This window comes from Drosophila gunungcola, chromosome 3R (assembly GCF_025200985.1).
Source record: "Drosophila gunungcola strain Sukarami chromosome 3R, Dgunungcola_SK_2, whole genome shotgun sequence".
NCBI classification, from domain to species: Eukaryota; Metazoa; Arthropoda; class Insecta; order Diptera; family Drosophilidae; genus Drosophila; species Drosophila gunungcola.
Genome location: NC_069139.1, coordinates 13890005 through 13908289, shown reverse-complemented (window position 1 = coordinate 13908289; position 18285 = coordinate 13890005). Strand labels below are relative to the sequence as shown.

General features: G+C 39.4%; 1 protein-coding gene across 8 annotated transcripts in view; it reads left to right on the top strand.

Annotated features, from left to right (window-relative positions):
• LOC128251763 (phosphofurin acidic cluster sorting protein 2) overlaps positions 1–18285 on the top strand; it is a 34764-nt gene that overhangs the window by 13646 nt on the left and 2833 nt on the right. For 3 of the 8 annotated variants that reach the window (XM_052978912.1, XM_052978913.1, XM_052978914.1), the window contains exons 3-7: positions 5399–5719; positions 5780–6030; positions 13367–13674; positions 15677–16025; positions 17015–17140. In XM_052978912.1, coding sequence (XP_052834872.1) covers positions 5399–5719; positions 5780–6030; positions 13367–13674; positions 15677–16025; positions 17015–17140 — 1355 coding nt within the window. Of the gene's footprint in view, positions 1–5398; positions 5720–5779; positions 6031–12647; positions 12911–13020; positions 13161–13366; positions 13675–15676; positions 16026–17014; positions 17141–18285 lie in introns of those variants that run through there. The other 5 variants (XM_052978915.1, XM_052978917.1, XM_052978916.1 and 2 more) reach the window with 5 other exon arrangements.

Here is an 18285-nt window from a genome sequence, read left to right as displayed (position 1 = left end):
AACACCCTAATTAAACGCCCCAAAGGAGCCAGCGCCCCGCCCCCCACTTTGCGACCTCTTCTAGCCACTCTCTGGCGGCACCACCCACTCGTCGGTTGTAACCGGTTTTCCAGTATCGTGCCTTAAATTCATTTAACCAGTGGTTTCAAACCAGACCCTGCGTCCGTGACTCATGCTTCGCAATCCTTGCTAAAACTCAACCAAACAACTCCCAAGCGAAATGGAAATGCAAAAAAAAAAAATAATAAAATAAAATAAAGGACACCAAATAAAACACGCTTAAATGAAACCGTAAAAGTTGCCCATAAGTCGCGACAAAATGACATAAACTAGCTTAGCTGATGGCAGCAGTTGATGTGTGTCTGGGTTTCGGTTTTGGCAATACCCTGGAGGTTGTGGATGTGTTTTTCTATAGGACCCAGACATGTATTTTCGAGCTTGTTTTTGTTTATTGGTCAGCTCCAGAATTAATTTGTAAAAAGGTTTGATTTAATAGTTAATCTTAAAATGGGCATGGTGCACTGATTAAGAAAAATAATTTTTAAAGGTATTTTTTCCATCAAAATATTTTATAATTAGAGGTTTCATTAAAATAATTAGGTTTTATTACGTTCCTCTTTACTTGCATCACTTATACGCCGCGTATCACCCACATGTCGGCTATCAGTCATTAGTATAACTCATTCGACCAGTGGTCCCACATAGCTTTTGCCCACTTGTGGTTATAATCGTATGTCAGCGATTTGCTGATTTCTCGAGCTCTTTCGCAGCTTGACATCTTGAGTAAGACTGCGACTGGAGGAGATTGCTGTTCTTGGGTGGCAGCTATCCAGGCTATCTCTTTGTCATCGGGCCGATCAGTATTGTGGTCAAGTCTTTGTTGTCTACGAAACACAGACACTTGTCGTCGCTGCAGGAAATGCAATGTGTAATTTGCATACAGCTCTCTGGCGACTGTTAAGCAATCCACGAGTCGGCCCCGCCGACTGACTATCTTAGTGAATCATAGCACACATCATCCCGGGCTCATTCATACGGACAGCAACTGCTACACGCGAATCCACGAATAACTTAACAGAGGAAACAAAACTACAAATTAGCATGTTAACAAAGTAGCCAGTTACTGCCAGTCCGTCTGCCTGAATGTCCATTTGCTCGGGGTGTTAACAGCCGCCCCACGGCAAACTCACAACTTACAACAGCTAATCAACGAGAAAGCAAATGGAAATGGGAAATATCTCACTAAGCAAAACGGAGGATGAGCGAGGGTGATGAACGCGATCACGCAACCTGGGGCCACGTTTTTGCGGCCAGTGTCGTTTTATTGCCGGAATTGATGTCAAAGGTGCTGCTTGCTGATCACATCGCAGGGAATTGTAGCGGAATTGCGGTGAAGGCCAACGTCCGATGACCGCACAGCATTCTGTTTCATTTGCAATGGTTGAAATACACGTAATTGTCCAACTTGTTTCTAAAAATGGTTGTAATCTTTCCCCTACGTTGTCTCAGATTATCATATATCCGAATAGTAAATCTTTAATTTTTGTGAATAATGGTGTCCTGTTTTCAGTAAATTTGCGGTATGGATGAAACGTTTTCAATTGGTGTCAATAATTTCTTTTGTAATTTAACAGATTTAAAATGCCAAAGTTAAATAATAATACAAATTAAACAAATTTTTAATTAATGATGATCTTCAAATTGTAATCTCAAAAATTCTTAAATTTGTCATATTATTATATTGATTATAATTTGTGGATCTAAAAACCAAGTGGAGCTATTTATCAATTCAATTCGGCGTATTTATTTTTCCAAATTGTTAAGACAATGCGTAGTCATGCATCAACATAAATTCACATTTCTGCTGCCGCAATCGAGTATGTCAAGCAAAATGTTTAGCCTTTATTGAGGCTCTGGACCGGCGGAAATCAGCGGAATGATGGACCCTCTCCTTCTTCATCTGGAATCTTGCGCCAGTGACACAGTTTTCCCTTGTCTCAGTTGTCTAAAGCTATTTTGCTCGCGCTCTTCATTTTGATTGAGGCGATTTGCGGACTCAACTTGTTTTTATGTAGCATTTTCATTTTGCTTTTGCATTTTCTTCCAATTTTTCGCACTAATCAGTTTTAATTTTTATTTTTTGCTGCGTTTATTTATGCCGTTCAATGTGGGTGCAGGGGGTGGTAATGCTTATCAACGACGACCACTATCGTGGTTCTATTTATACTCATAGTTGTTGATTAAGTAATTAATACCATGCCGCTTGTTGAGTGCTTAACCGGGTAATTGGTCTGATTTCTAATTAAATCAGCTCTTTGAGGTGTTTTTTTTTGTGCTTCTGAGAGACTATAGTCTGTAGTTTGCTTTTATCTTTATCCCCTGGATCAGCCAATCAATCCCGTAGGCCATAATTCATACGCAAGCCCAGTGTTAGTTGTCCGGTACCTCAATTGGTCATTTATCAAAGCTCCTTCTCAACAAAGAAAACATTGTTCGCGACTTGGGTACGATGAACTGGAAAGAAAAGATCCAATCTTTTTGGTCGGGGGATGGCGGGATGACGGGTAGGCACTCAGGGAGATAAAGACGCGAATAAAAGCAAAAAAATGAGAAAATGCTTTCCGGCAGCAATCGACGTGTGTCATTCATGAACACAGCACAAAAAAGTCAAAGAAAAAAACCATGACAATAAAAGCCCAACGAAAATAATGGTCGAAAACGTAATGCCAAAATTGTAAACGGGCAAAAAGTAAAACTCACAGAACCCACAACTTTAAACCTGAAATCGAGGCTTTGTTTGCTTTAAAATCTCGACCAGTCAACGACATTGCCCAGACGAAAACAAATATCAAATGCAATAAAATCAAATAAACTCAAGCAAAAGCAAAAATCGAATAAGGTAAAGACATAAAGTACAAGCAAAACGCGCCCCTCGTTTTCTTATAAACATTTAAAAATACTCCCCACACGAGAACAACAATAAAATGTCAACTTATTTTTAACAAACAATGCGAACATGCCCTGCAAGATGTCAAGTGCATGCAAAACAAATTGAAAAGGTGCGGGATTTTGGGGGAAATGTAGAGGTTCTGATCAAATCGATCGGTTTGACTGGTAAATCGTCAGTCATGACAACGTTAGTCACTTGAAAACTCATTCCTAAGGCCGATCACATTTGGTAAATATAATTGATATTCCGATCTGATCTACGTGATAAGGTTGATGATGTATTATGGCACTTGGGAAGCGCTAGTCAAATACGGAAATATATTCGGAAATGTTCTCGGAACTTATGTACATAGTATAAATGACATTTTTATGGGTTATTATTGTTTATGTTAACTGGAAGATTACTTCATGAAAGGCTATAAAAATTACTCTCTTATAATTCGAAAAGCTTTGTGGCTAACTGAAGAATGCATAAAACCAATCCTTAAAAAAGTATTATAATTTTTTATTTTTAATTGAATTGAAATTTAATTTTCTTGTTTTGCGAATACCGTTCTATTGATAAACTTGAGTTTTCTTTGTAAACCATTTGCGTTTTATTTATGTTAACCCATAACCAAGTCTTTGAATGGCGTGAACTGTCTGTCCGTCCGACTTGCCTTATAAAACCTGCCCTCGTCTTGTCACCCAGTAAACCTTCTCCCTCGATTCCCCTTGTAATGAAATTTGCATGAAGCAACAAAACGAATGTTTTGAATTATTAATTAAGAAATTAACTGCGCGTTGTCCGTGACTATGAATCCAAACATGGCCTCTCGGACATTCCAGGCCATGCGCTTTCATTTTGCAGTTATTGAATTTAAAAGAGGGGATTGCGATTTAAAAAAAATTTGGAAATAAACTGAAATTGGTTATTGTTGGCATTAAAACCATAAATTTAATTGTAAGTTCTGTAATAACATTAAAAAAAAAATATTTTATATATTTTAGAAACTAACAGAAAATCTGTTGGCCGTGCATTTATTTAAACTATAAATGGATGCTTTACAAAATGATAATTTAAAAAGCATTTATGTAATGTGTATTCAAATTTAATAACTGAGTTTTGATTGAGTTTCCATTGTCTGGCAATCAATGGCTGGGCATAGTTTTGACCGCGGTCCACACATTCATCTGCATCTGACCATCGCCTCTTCAGTCATCTCCAGTTGTTGTCCATTGTGAAGCCTCAAGCCGTGGAGTCGCGTCATCATTGTCTGCTTAGTCAGCTTCATTTGCATATGTTTCACACCCCACCATGCCGGATATCATACACACTATATCTTGTTGATGATGCACCCGTGCTCCAAGATCACCCAACTCCACCCAACTCAGGCCAGCCTCGCTGATTTGACCAGATGAGTGAGCAGTTCCAACAAAAGGCTTTCGGAGTGCGTAATCTCTTTCTCCGCACGGGGCATTACCAGGCAGAAATTAATCAGGAAATAAATTATTTATACTCATACTCGCATATACGGTCTGGACATTGTCTTGTGCTGCCAAAAACGTTACAAAAATTATATATGCCGGGTTGCCTGGCTGCTTTGTGACAGTGCGAAAAGTAAAACGAAAACTGAAATCCAATTTCCTTTATGGCACACTCGATTATAATGGTCATTACATCTGACTTTGCTCAAAATGTGGGGGGCTACAGAGAATTTCCTTTGAAAATCGCACAAGAGAAAACTTTAATTTTAATGTATTTCCTCTCCACTTTTCATCAGACATTTGGCTCGTGCATGTTTTCCTCCAATTTCAGTTGCTTTTATTTCATTTTCCATTATACAACTTTTGTTTTCTACTTGATTGCATTTTACTTTTGATTTTTCTGCTTCGCTTTCCAGGCCTTGCAAAGAAAATCTCTTGGCGTGAAATTGTTTTTTTTTTCATTTAGATTTCGATGATCGATTGTTCAGTGCATTGGAAATGCATTAAACGAAGTTTTTCCTTATTTTGGCCAATGTTTACAAGACATAAAGTTAAGAGAAAACTCAGATTGATCAGATCAGTATATAACAGGTTTTTACTTTTTATGGCTTTTTATAGGCTTTCTTTTAATCAATAAAATTGAAATTGCATATTTTATTTTGCATGTTCTGTTTATTTTGTCGTGTGCTTAACTCTTGTTTCAAGAGAACATTTTTAATTTAAATTTAATGCGCTGTTTTTTGTAAACTTTAATAATTTTCTTATAATTTCTTTACTAGTATATCCACATTTATTTATGAAATTGCTAAACATAAACATCACTCGTACAAATATTATGCAGTTTCCGTCACTTAGATACATAGATCCAATCCCTTTAACAATCTCACAGCAAGTTCAATGTTATTACGCCGTAATCTCAATTTTTTCCCTCTACTTTATCGATTTTGTGCTAATTCAGGATGTTTTCCTCTTCACATTGCAGACTTTGCTCGCTGACAATAACACGCCTGTCCATCCTGACCCCTCTGCCCGGGGACACCACTTCGCTGTCGCTGGCGGTGAAGATGCAGAGCTCCAAGAGGACGCTGCGCAGCCACGAGATTCCCATCAATGGGTCTGCGCTGACCTCCTCCGCCCCCCTGCAGGGCAACTCCCCGATGTCGGTGGCCGGAGGAGCTGGTGGCACTCCGGGAAGTGCGGGCACTGGAGGCGGCCTGGGCGTGGCTGTGCCCCTGACGGAAACCGAGCTGGACTTGCACTTCAGTCTCCAGTATCCGCACTTTATCAAGAGAGATGGCAATAGGTGGGTATTGCATTATACTAAATATGGTTTTGCTTCATTTTTAAATACCCTTTTCCTTAGTAGACTGGTTATTTTGCTGCAACGCCGCAAGAAATACAAATCACGCACTATTCTGGGCTACAAAACGCTGGCCGAGGGCATCATTCGCATGGACGCGGTGCTCCAGAAGTCGATGGACATGATCATTGAGCTAACTGCTTCCGGCAAAAATGGTCGGCCGGGCACAGTTGTCGCCTGTCTGCGCGCCGAACGCGTCTCTTCCATTCCAGTTGACCATGACAATAAGAACAACAACAGCGTCCTGCTGGCAGGTGAGCTTACCTATATCCCATAGATAAATATCCTCTTGAGGAGAGATAGATATTCGCCATATAAAAGGTTTTAAAAGATGTTTGGCATATTGAAATGTGAAGACCAAGTGATAAATAAATGTAAAGTCTTATGTTCAAATTTGTTGGCACTCGCGGCAGAGCTTAAGTGAATGCTCAAAAAATGTATTAAAATGAAATCCAAAACTGGTTTTTACTCCTTTAGAAACATATTCCTGTCTGACATTAAGATATCATAAGTCAAGTTTATTATCTCAGCAATTTCAACCTCGGTTAATTTGACTTTAAAGTTTTGGTTTTGCTGTCCGATGACATGGGACACTTCGATCAGCGTTTCCTGAACCAAACAGTGCTAAGGAATTTATTGCCAAATCCATAAAATACAAATAAATAGACCCACGAGTCCCAGGCCCAGTCAAGATTAGAGAAGTGCTAATGACGCAAACTGGGCAATTAATGACTCAAGTGGGGAGGGAGCAGTTTGGAGCACCGACTGCTCCACTCCATGACGGATGAGTGGCTGTCCCGAGATCAGATGATGCTCCCAATTTGAGCTGATGTTTATGGTAATTGCTTGTGAAACAATTCGAGGGGGATGAAGCAGAGTTAGGTGGCCAGGAGTGACGTCAGCGCACGCATTTCAGAATTTATGCCATGAATTTCCCCACGACTACGAAAAGGCCCCCACATGGCAACAGAAGTCTCATCCATGGAAATCTAATTGAAATTATTTTTCAGCTATTTCTGTTTGACAAGAGAATGGCGTGCGAACCGAAAAGAGCGAGTTTCGTCGAGAGGAAATTCAATTATGAAAATAGCGCTGAGCGAGTGGAAAACTCATTTACCATGCGGTTTCCCATCGGCAACATCTGGTGGTTCTAAGCAAAAGGGAAACGGCAAGGAGTGGCCATTTAAGATGAGATGGAAAAGGGCACCGAGTGCTCCTGTGGAAGTAGTTAAGCTTTTGAGCCCTTCTTGAGGGGATGGAATAAAGGGATTTTCAGTGTTCTCACGTCAACCGGTCAGGGCCAAGGTAAAGGTCAGCCACGAAGCTCACCTCTAACCGGGCTGATGAAATATGTATGACATGCAAAATTGAATCTTTGCAACGTGATTTTTCGGGGCAAACTTTTGCATTTTCTAATGGCAAACGGAACGCCAAACTATTGGGAAAAATCTTTCATTGGGTATTACTTGGTTGAGGTTAAAAAAGTTTCGATACATTCAACAAGTGGATATTACTTTATATTTAAACCTTCCTTGCTAAGTTTAAGAGTTTTGGAAAAATAATGATTTATTTCTTTTTTCAATGACAGTTAATAAAATATAGTATTGATCAGGGTATTCCCACTTTTGGTTTCATAACCCTAAATTACTTTTCCTTCCAAAACGACTACCGTAAATCAACTCCATTTGGCATAAATCATGCCGTTGCCACTACTCGCTTCGGACACTTTCTGCCGCACCCGAGTATTGGCTGGGGATATCCCTTCTCGGGGGCTGGGTACAATGACTGGTGGCCACCAGAAGTTCGCTTGTCGCTGGCCACTTGGCAGTGGGCCAAGGCACGAGAATTTGGCTCCCGTGTTCAATCCATTCGTTGGCAGTGACAGTCAGACCCATACAGTGAGGGTCAGCACTTGAACCCGAGCTAAATGAACTTAGTTATAGCCGTGAGGGGAACGGGGTGGAACATATAGACACAGACAGCTCTGTTAAATTACTTTGGGTCTCGCTTTCTAATTTGCAAAAATGGAATTCAAAAGCAGAACAGAGAGCATGGGCAATGCGAGGAAAACCTTTTTGCCTCAACCTCAATTTGGTGTATTGATTTTCTCTTTATGCGGTCCGGCCTCCAAAAACGCTGCTGATGGTATTCTGTTCTTGTTTTTGTTTGCGGGAAATGGTCGGGTGGAAAATCTAGAGGGCACTGTGGATAAAGTCTATAATGTTTGTCTACTGAACAACTCGTTATTATTTTCATAAAAAAAAACTAAGAAATAGCCCTTAAAAAGCTACAGGTCATAGTTAAACGGCTCTCAACGTATTGTTTTAATTTCTTAAATATTTTTTTTGTATTTGGATTAAGCAATTAAGGATTTAGCATCTACCTCCCAATTTGTTTTGTTCAAACTCAAAGACGTTTTATTCTTTTTATCAGTTATCTACCTTAACTCAGTCGAGTAAATAACCAAATTTGGAACAATCTGGATGACAATCTCATGTTTTTTCCGTGTGGGGTGGTGTGAGCCTGATTGCCGCAAGGCTGTGTGCTGTTGCCGTCGCCCAGTTCCGCCCACCCAACTCAGCCAACTCAGTCCAGTCAGCACCGCCCACTCCGCACCCGTTCGCATCCATGCCCGCAGGTGCCAGGCCGCGTCAGGCACCATTAGCAGCCGGACGCTCCTTCAGCGAACAGCGAGAGCAGCGGAACTTGTTTGTGGGTGGATTTTTAAGCGGGGTGTTGCGATGATGAATTTTCCATGGCCGAGCATAAGCTGGGGGGCGGCAAAAAAAATAAAAACAAGTACCCTGTGTAAATTGGTAACTCAGTACCCTAGTTTTCGAGAATTCGAATGGATTTAAAAGGGATTTTTTAAATAAATGTGTATATGTACTGACTGGCTAAGTACCCATAAATATTTGATGAGAAGGGTTTAATCAGAGTGTTTGGTTTATTTATATTTTATGGCAGTAACACTTAGGGTAGATGCCAAAAGTTTTAAAAGCCATTTAAAATTTAGAGGGATTCAAATTGAGCTCGCAAATATGTCGTTCTTATAATAAGGCTCAACAAACTCTTTTAAATCGAATTCTCTCTCTCTCTATGTTCAAAGTTGTTTAATCAAATATAATAAATCATTATTGGAAATGTATCTTTAATCATCTTAAGGTCGCGGCTTTTCTTACTTGGCAGCCGTTGATTTTTTGGTTAATAAAGTCCATAAATAACTTTCAGGACCGAACGAATCAATCAAAAACTTGTAAGTCTCGGCCCATATGTGCCGTATCCCTTCGATTAAGGTCTTATAATTTATGTAGGGGATAATACCTACGTTCTTCTTAGCCTGCGGCTGCTGCTTCCCCATCTTATGAAGCTTCTGCTGATGACAGCTCCGACAGTTTTTTTTTTTTTTTTGCTGTTGCCACAACGACAGGAATTAAGTCATTTGTCCTTGAGTGCCAGAGATAAACGCTGTGCAGAAGTGACATGGAACAAGAGGGAAGGAGGCTGTTCTGGGCCTCTAATGACCGTACAGACACCCCTGTACAAGTGCCCTCCCGCCCCCTGCATACTGCTTTTTTGCGCACCCCAACCATTGAGTGGTTAATGGTGAAATGCGTAAATTATGTCGAGGGTATTCGCATTGTTCACTTCCACACTGCTGCTGCTGTTGTTGCTGTTGCTGTTGCTGTTGCTTTTCCCCCTCTTAACATCATCTGCTGCCTCATTGGCTGTCATCTAATGACAAGATTCGTGTGCTGGCCAAGGTCAAACCAATGTATTGCCTTCTTGTGCCAGTTTTCTATTCCTCTTGGCTTGTTTACCCGGCTCTTGGTTCTTGGTTCAAGGGTGTATTGTGTTTTTGCAATAACAAATTTATTTTAATAGTATAGTTGCCCTAGCTTATGTTATATGTATATATCTGTCATTCGGAATATTTACATTATAAAGTAATCCCTATTTTTATTAAATTACTTTCTGCTTTTGCTATTAAACGATCAATATAAAACTCTAGCTATATACTTATAAATTTTAAACATTAAAACATTATAAAATATTAAAAATGCAAATTATTTGTTCGACCATATTGTTTGCTAGCTTAAGAATCTAAAAGTCGGAAAATTTGAATTGAATTGAATTAGTTATGTTGGTTTTTACTCCGTGTTGCTTTTGATGTGGTTTATCCGACCTCCCGGACAGCCACTAAATCAATGTCGCTCGTCGCTTCTCAATACGCTTTTCATTACTCATACGCAGCGTGGCACCACCAGAGCGTGGGATGAAAGTACGTTGTGGTGAGGTAGAAATGGCAATCCGAATGTTCTGAATCGAGAGCTTTGCCCATGACACATCTTCCATAGCTTTCGGCACCACTTTGTCTGCCATTATTGTCTCTCTTAGCCTTTGTTTACTTGTTTTGCCCAGCTCCCATGTGGAAAACACTTTTCGTGGAAATTCCTTGCACAGAGGTGTGTGTGTAATATACTGTCTCGCCTTCTTGGAAACGTATGTAAGCTAGTATCCCCAGACAGGGAAAAGGTCATTAAAGTGTTTAAGAATTGCATGCAATTATAAAGGAATAGAAACTGAAAGAACTGAAACTGGAAAACAGGAAAACAATGCCAGGTCGACGTCATTAACTTGTCTGCGTAATTGCAACAACGAAGACAAACAAAATAATTGCCCTCAAGTAGGAAACTTCTATTCTCTTTTTTTCTTTCCACAACCAAAACGCAAAGGGGCAAAGATAAATATGGGGGCCGGAATAATAGTCAATAAGCTGGAATGCAGCTTCTGCTTTGGCCTTAATTAATCATCGCTGCCAGCAGTTTTTCTCAGCCACTCTATCCCTGTCTACCTCACCGTTTACCTTTCTGCCCGCTTTTTAATCATTTTTGTACTTATCACTTAACGGCTTTGAGGCTGTCAAAAGTTACACTTAGCCGGAGTTTGCTCTGCACCCACACAGCCAGACTGGCAAGTATAGCTCATCCACATCCACTAGCACCGCCCCGCACGCGATAGATAACCAGATACCAGTTGAGAAGCCAGAGACCCGGAGTCGTACCGCCACCAACACCCACTGCCACCCACTTTCCGTCTTTCTCTTTATCTTCTCTTTCTCGCGGCAGACAACAGACCTCAGAAACCGGCCGGTAAATAGCTTTGGCTAAATGATAACGACGGCAAAACATGCTAGCAAATAAACAAACAAATTCAAGTAGCAGCCATGTAGTTAGGACCTCGAATATAAAAATACCTTCTATACAGTTCATTCATAAATAACTCTTTAAAATATATTGCAGAACAAGATATCAGAACAGTAACTCAAAATGGAGTTCTTTTAAAATACACGAATGATCTTTAATCCAGTTCAATACCGGGTTCTAGGACCCCAAGAACTTTTTTTTAAATAACAACAAAAACTTTTAAAAATAGCCACCATGTATTTGACAGATAAGAAACCTGCCAAGGTGCAGGCAACTATAAAACATGTTTGTACTTACATATATTGCTAGATAAGGTGTTAATTTGGGCTTGACTAATAAAAATACTATATTTTTGAAAAGCGGAAGAGCTAAGCCCATTTTATCGATTACCAAAAAACAGTTGATAAGCGTTGGTATCTAAGAAATTCTTCTAAACAATTTTAGTGCATCAGTTTATATTATTTCTGTAGAAATAATATAACAGATGATAATCGTTATTGAAACGGACTGAAAATGGGAGTGGAACTGGTAGCCGGTTCTTTGAAAATGAAGTGGAAGCAGTATGGATTGGGAGTGGGAACGAGAAAGGGAGTGGGAATCGGAGTGCAACAAGTGACATCGGAAAGGCGATGACACAAATCTTATCGCAAACAATGTAATTGTCCGATTTAAGCAAGTGTGCGAAGAGCTCTCTATGTTCTCCATATAAACTAGTTCACACGATCAAAAAACACGCTTCATCAATCTAGATCAACAGGAACTGCTGCGTAAATGAAAAAATGGATAAGTCCAAGTACTTGAAATGTATAATATAATAACTGAAGCTCTTAAAATTCAGCGTACATTCGGTTAAAAATTACATTTTGGCTAGGTAGTTCACACATTCAATAGCCACTGCTCCATAAAAATAAATAATTTGATTCAAACCTTAATAATCTGTATACATTGGGGTATGTATCAATGGGCTGATAAGTTGCCCTTTTTATTGCTACAGGGAGGCACTTCCCCTTGATTTCCACTTTACACCCACTTCCTATCCAAGTTTTAGTTCAATTGCCGGATCGAAGCGTAAAAATAGCTTTAATGAGCATTTCCCATGCATTGAGCTTTTGACACTTGTTTAGTAATATCGAACAACAAGTCATATATATGTAGATAAGCCCACGTGTGTGTCAGCGAGTGTGTTTAAGTATAATAGAATATATCGAACAGCGAACGTTTGTTCTTCCCCCCAATTGCTCTATATTGATTTGAGTAATTTCGCTCGGTGCGCGAGTAGCTCATCTCTCTTTGCTTGTGATTGTTGTTAGTGCCGTCTCTCTTATACTCTCATTGCACTAGGGCTGTCGAAATTTCAACATAAAAAAAAGCTAAACGTTAAAAAAAGGCTATAGATTTAGCAAAATCAAATATAAGGGTGATTTTTTAAGTGGCAATATTTTATTCTAATATTTATTCACTTTTGGTAGATCAATTTTGCCGAAAAAATAATAAGTTGGTTTTTTTAATAGTAGTAGCCTAAAAATAATAGCCTTTTGTCTGGGGCTACGGCATATAAAAATAGCTATATCTTAAAAGAGCTAAGAGAGCACCACTGCACCCCACTCTTCCGCGCTCTCTTTCACTCATCGCAAGTGCACAAAACGTGCGGAGCTTCAAGCAATTCATTCATTTCACTGAAAAGCGCTCGACAGTTCACACACTCGGCACTTGACGAAGAGAAAGAAGCGGCAAGACAAAAATCAAAATAATAATACGGCAGACAAACAGATAAATCGGGCGTAGTTAAAACCAAAACAACAGCAACAGCTAAAAGGACAGTCAACCGTGCTATCGTGATTAATTTATAAAACAAAACAACAAAAAGCGTCGTGGTTTCGGTTTAATCTAATAGAGTTCATAAAAAAACTCAGTTAACTGTGAAAAGGTAGTGAAACATTTACCGTTTTAGTGGAAATTTAAAATAGTTAAAATTTAAAACTCTACAATATTATATGTTAACAATCCTACAAGTACCAATAAAGATTTGGCAACGTGAAAATAATTTTATTTTTAAGTTTAAATCTTTTATGAACAAAGTAAAATGTAAAAATTTTGTTGGCTTACGACTATTCCAATTACTATGGATCTTTCTTAAAATTACACTAATACGAATATGTCAATACCAATGAGCCAGTGTAAATGAATAAAAAAAATAAAATAGATACTTAACGGTGTGGGCACTTAACCCATTGTATTGTACAAAACAAACCTGTCACGAACTGAGACGGTTTATAACAACGCAAAAACCAGTTGGCTCAGAGCGTTTATCTTAGTTTATGCAGCTATACAAGTTGGCCATAACTTATCCGAAAAATACTTAAATGTTTATCTCGTTCCGCAGATCGCGTTGCTGAGTATTCCGACGAGGACGAGGAGGCCGAGTTCAGTTCGGGTGAATTCAACGACGAGGCCAACGAACTGGGCCTGATCCGGGGCTACGATCCCAAGGATCCGCGGGACTACAACCATCCGGCCAAGCATGATATGCGAAAGTATCGCAACAAGCTGCAGCGCTCCGGAATCGAGGATTGCGCTTTAGTGGGCCACCACCCCGGCAGCATCCAGCACCATCATCCCGGCGTCGTTGTCGACAGCGATAGTGAGTTCGAGATGAAGGACAAGAGCTCGTCACGGGCCAAGTTTAGCCGGGTGAGTCAAAGAATCGAATCGTGTAATTCCGGCCAACTGTTCCGCGTGGCACCCCAAAAATTGTCTCTTACCCGAAAGTATTTTCATGCTGCTCGATATAATTGCGTGAAACAACGTCAGCAAACGGGGGTCTTCGGCTCGTGGGCTCTAAAATTCATTATGCAAAGTGAATAAATATCGTTTAGTAGTTATCTATATAGATTACAAGCGCACATTCGCACATATGAAGTGAATTCAGGGGCAGAATCATTAAAAACTTTTTAATCAGAGGGTCAAGAATGCTAAGTTAGATAAAATGTTTTGGCAAAGGCATTTATATATGACTATAAACCCATGTAAATTAGTTTCTGGATATGAAAAAATTAAGTAGCTTTACTAATTTCATGAAAATACTTCAGTACTCGTTGCCTGCCAATACCTAATATTTTTGCCTTTTGAGGAATTTCCCAGAAACTAGCTTACGCTAAGCTATTAGGGCATTTCCATATTATTCACATTTAGCAAACTCTAGTCATCGAAAGTATGCTTAGCCTTGTCTTACATTGTTAGAACCTTGTTGCTATCTCCTCATTCTTGTCAAGGCATGTGCCAATTGCGAAATATTGTCAGTTCCTTGATGCTAACCCAGATCCGCAGGCAAGATACACAAACCGACCCAAACAAAGACCCACAACCGGCGGGCGAATCAAATGAAATATTTATCAAAAATGTATCCCTACAGTATAGCAATAGAGTGGATATATATAAACTTATGTTCGGGATTGCCTCAAACGAGGTGGCCAAGTATTTCTGTGGCAAATAGTTGACAATTGTTGGGGCGGCGGCCTTGGCGTGTCGCTTACTCGACTCAATTTGCTTAGATTCGCCCATTGGCATACATTTGATGCAATGGCTATATCTCAGGGCTATATCGGGGCCATGAATTTGCAGAACCTGTGTGGATAGCGATCCAAAACTGAATGTAAGAGAGTTTCCGCATGACAATGGATTGAAGTTTCATGACATTAATGTTTGTAAATTAATACTGAGAAGTGGAAAGAAATTATGTTTTATATCAAAAAGTTTTTATTACAAATGTCAATTTACAATATTTGTATATTGTTCCTTTGTACTTTTATATTTTATTTATGCGTTTTTCCTTAGAAGTTTGAGTACTAATCACAGCAGAGACAATTTTCTTAGGCTACCGCTTAAATATTTAAACAGCGCCAGGCCAATTATAAACTTTTGCCTCGTCCTCCTTTCTACTTTTCACGCAACTGGAAACATCCGTAGCACAGGTGTAAAATTAGCCTGCGGCTTTTATTGTCATAGCTTCTGCTTTTTTGTTGCTGCTGCTGCCTTTTTATCGCAGGATCATTTTGAATGCCTGCCGTAGATAAAAACATGACTAATGACAGGTTGGGTCTGGGCAGCACACAAAAATAAAACAAACAAAAAGAAACCGATGAAAGCGGGGTAATTAAAAGAGAACGATGCATAAATTTTAACAGCCATCCAGTCATCACCGCTGTCGCAGTCCTTGAGATTTTGTTTAATGGCCTATAAGCAACTTTAGATTTAGCCAGTGGCAATTAAGAGCGATTAATAGGAAAAAGTAGGAGCACAGAAAAAAATAATTTCAACTTAATATGCGCTTTACATTTATAAGCAAGCTGGTTTTCATATATCGAGATCCTACAGCTTAAATTTCCTGTTTAACAATTTACTTGGTTTATAACTGAACTTCATTTCAGGGAAGTGTAGCCTAAATACTTAAATTATTCGAGAAAATATTGCCTATGACCCTTACATTTTTTGTAGTGAACGTACGAAACTAAATGTATAGTAAACATTAACTTTGACTTTAAAAGTTTCTGATATTTTTAATTACATATTCTTTATAAATGAGGTGTAGCTAAAGTTTTGCAGTGTTATAAAGCCCTTTCGTAAATAATAAAAATATCGATGCAATAAATTATTAATATAAAAAATGACTTTTATACACCTCTTCCCCATTTAGACGATTTCGCTGCAGCAGCGCAACTTGAAGCAGAAGATCGTGGCGCTGCTCAAGCGGTTTAAGGTGAGCGAGGAACTGGAAGGGGAGTCCGGCCATCGAGGAACGGCGGCGCTGCGCGGCGAACGCGACCTGGACGCGCTCTTCCAGGAGCTAGAGTCGCTGTCCTGCTGCGAGGGCGATGACTCTGGTCCAGACATGGACAGCATATCGGTGGGCTCCACGCCGAAGCCGTCACTGCGCCCCTTTTTCACCAACTCGCGGATAATGCTTCACGATAACATCACTGGGAATGGCGGAGATCTGAATCAATTGTTGGGTGGAGGTTCCGGACCCGGAATCGCAGCTGCTGGTGAGTCCGGAGGCAGAGCTTTAGATGTCGGGTAGAGGGGGCTTTGCATTTTTGTTGATGTGTTATTAACTGGAGTTTGACTAAATAACTTTTGCTATATGAATTATATTTGGCTTCCTAATGCGTTGCGTTCTGCATATGAGTTTGTGGGCGTTGCGTTACGTTGCGTTGCGTTGCGTTGCGTTTGCCTTATTTTAATATATTGCCCAATACTGACACACATAAAACTCCACGAAACTGCGCTTGTCCGCTCTGTTTTAATTAAACTCAAATTAATTTTACAATACTTATTCCAATTAAACCGTTTTCCATAGAAATGGGAATGGTATCAACTCTTTGCAAATAGCTTTCGCATTAAAAAACAACACGCTTTTCCAGTAAGTTCTTGTGAACAGAAATTATAAACACAACTTTGTTTTAATTTCACAAATTTTCCGAAAATGTTTCGAACTTTTTCGAACGTGCCGGGTTTTATTTTTGTCCATTATTTACTGCTGCTGTCTGCTTGTCCGCTTGTCGGCTGTTTTCCATTGTCAACAGTTTGGGTCAAGGTTGAAAAACACGAAAAATAAGGAAAAGTTGCGGAAAAGAATGTCACACACACATATGCATACACAACACAGCATACCACACACTCACACAGTTGAACAGGACAAATTGTTTCGCCTGGAAATTGGAGGCATGGCGGTGCGACAGAGACGGAGACAGTTAATTGTCCTGTTGACCGTCTGTGTCATTGCCGCCCACTGAGTAAAGTGGGCGTAGCCTTGCACTTTTTTCCGGGCGGAACAGCAGCGCAATATAAACTTTTGTAGCTCTTGCTGAATTAAACTTTCAACTGTGTTCCATAGCTGTAAGTCAACTATTTTCCACTCGAAGGCTTATCTTAATTATATTACGTAAAACAATAGTTGAACAACAACTCCAAAAACAAACAACAAACAAACAGAAGATACATTTTGCATGGCTTGAACAAATCTCTCTTGCAGGCAACTCTGAGCGCCGATCATCGGATAAGAGCGACCAATTGACCAATTCATCTTACAATCTTGAAAATAACAAAAACCAAAAAAGCATTCATTTAACAAACAATAACAATTCGGCAACAACACCAGGTCTGTGTACATTACAGCAAAATCGAAAAAAAAAAATTACCCCAAACACCCCCAAATCAAAATTTATAGAAATATTACACACGACTTGCATACCACCGAAATAAAAACACCGAAAATGAGACCACAAACAGTTGTGCGTATCCCAATCATAATAATATATAGAGCATTCTGCAATTCCGTGTCCAGTTTGTGTTTAAATGACATCAATCAGATACATTTTCCATTCAGAAATACCCAAATACTTTTGACTCCTCTTCTGATCGTTAAAACGCCTCACTGAAATATTAAAAAACTAGATTTGTTCAAATATGTAAACCTTTTTTTATTAATCATTGTTTTTTTTACTCTAATAAAAGTTTTTTTATATAACTTAAGAACCTTATTGTATTCAATTAAATGTTTTCCATATTACTGCTCTCAGGTTAAAAAAAAGTTTAAAATTTTCAAAGAAAAACAAATATATATACATTTTCACCATTTATTCAAAATGTGTACCATTAGTATAATTTTTTTGGACCTATAAAAATTGTGTAAACAAAAAACATAGTTTTGTGAATCAGAAAAACTCAGTTCTAAGGATTAAAGGAAGCTTTTTAATATTTCAAAGAGGCTTTTCCCCAAATCCCTTGCCTTGCCCCACACTCACGCACAGCCCACACACGCATACATTTACACAGCCACACAATGCCACAAGTACACTGTAAATGTAAACGTATGCTTTGCTCCTACTTAAGTTGTTGCACCACACCGCTCTGCACCTTTGCATGCTTCAAAATGTGGGGTGGGATTACGGGAAATCTTTGATTTGTGCGTCAATTTCATTGATCGTTTGTATATAGTATACCTAGTTGAGGTGCATGTTTGTGGGGTCTTAAAATAAACATCCTAGCCCTTTGCCCCAAAAGAAGCCAATGTTCCTAGCATGTGTGAAGTTGTGTGCGAGTCTGTGGCATGACAATTGAACCTTCGACGCACTTGAAGCGGTTTTCCAATTAGCCCCGACATGGACGTCAGACCAGACCCCCGAGAACAACACCCTTAATCACAGCCCTATGCCGCCAGTCCCGCCCCATACACTTGATGAATTCTTGGATTTGTTTGTTCTCCCGACTTGTTCCCCCTTTTCTTTTGGTTTTTCCTTCACT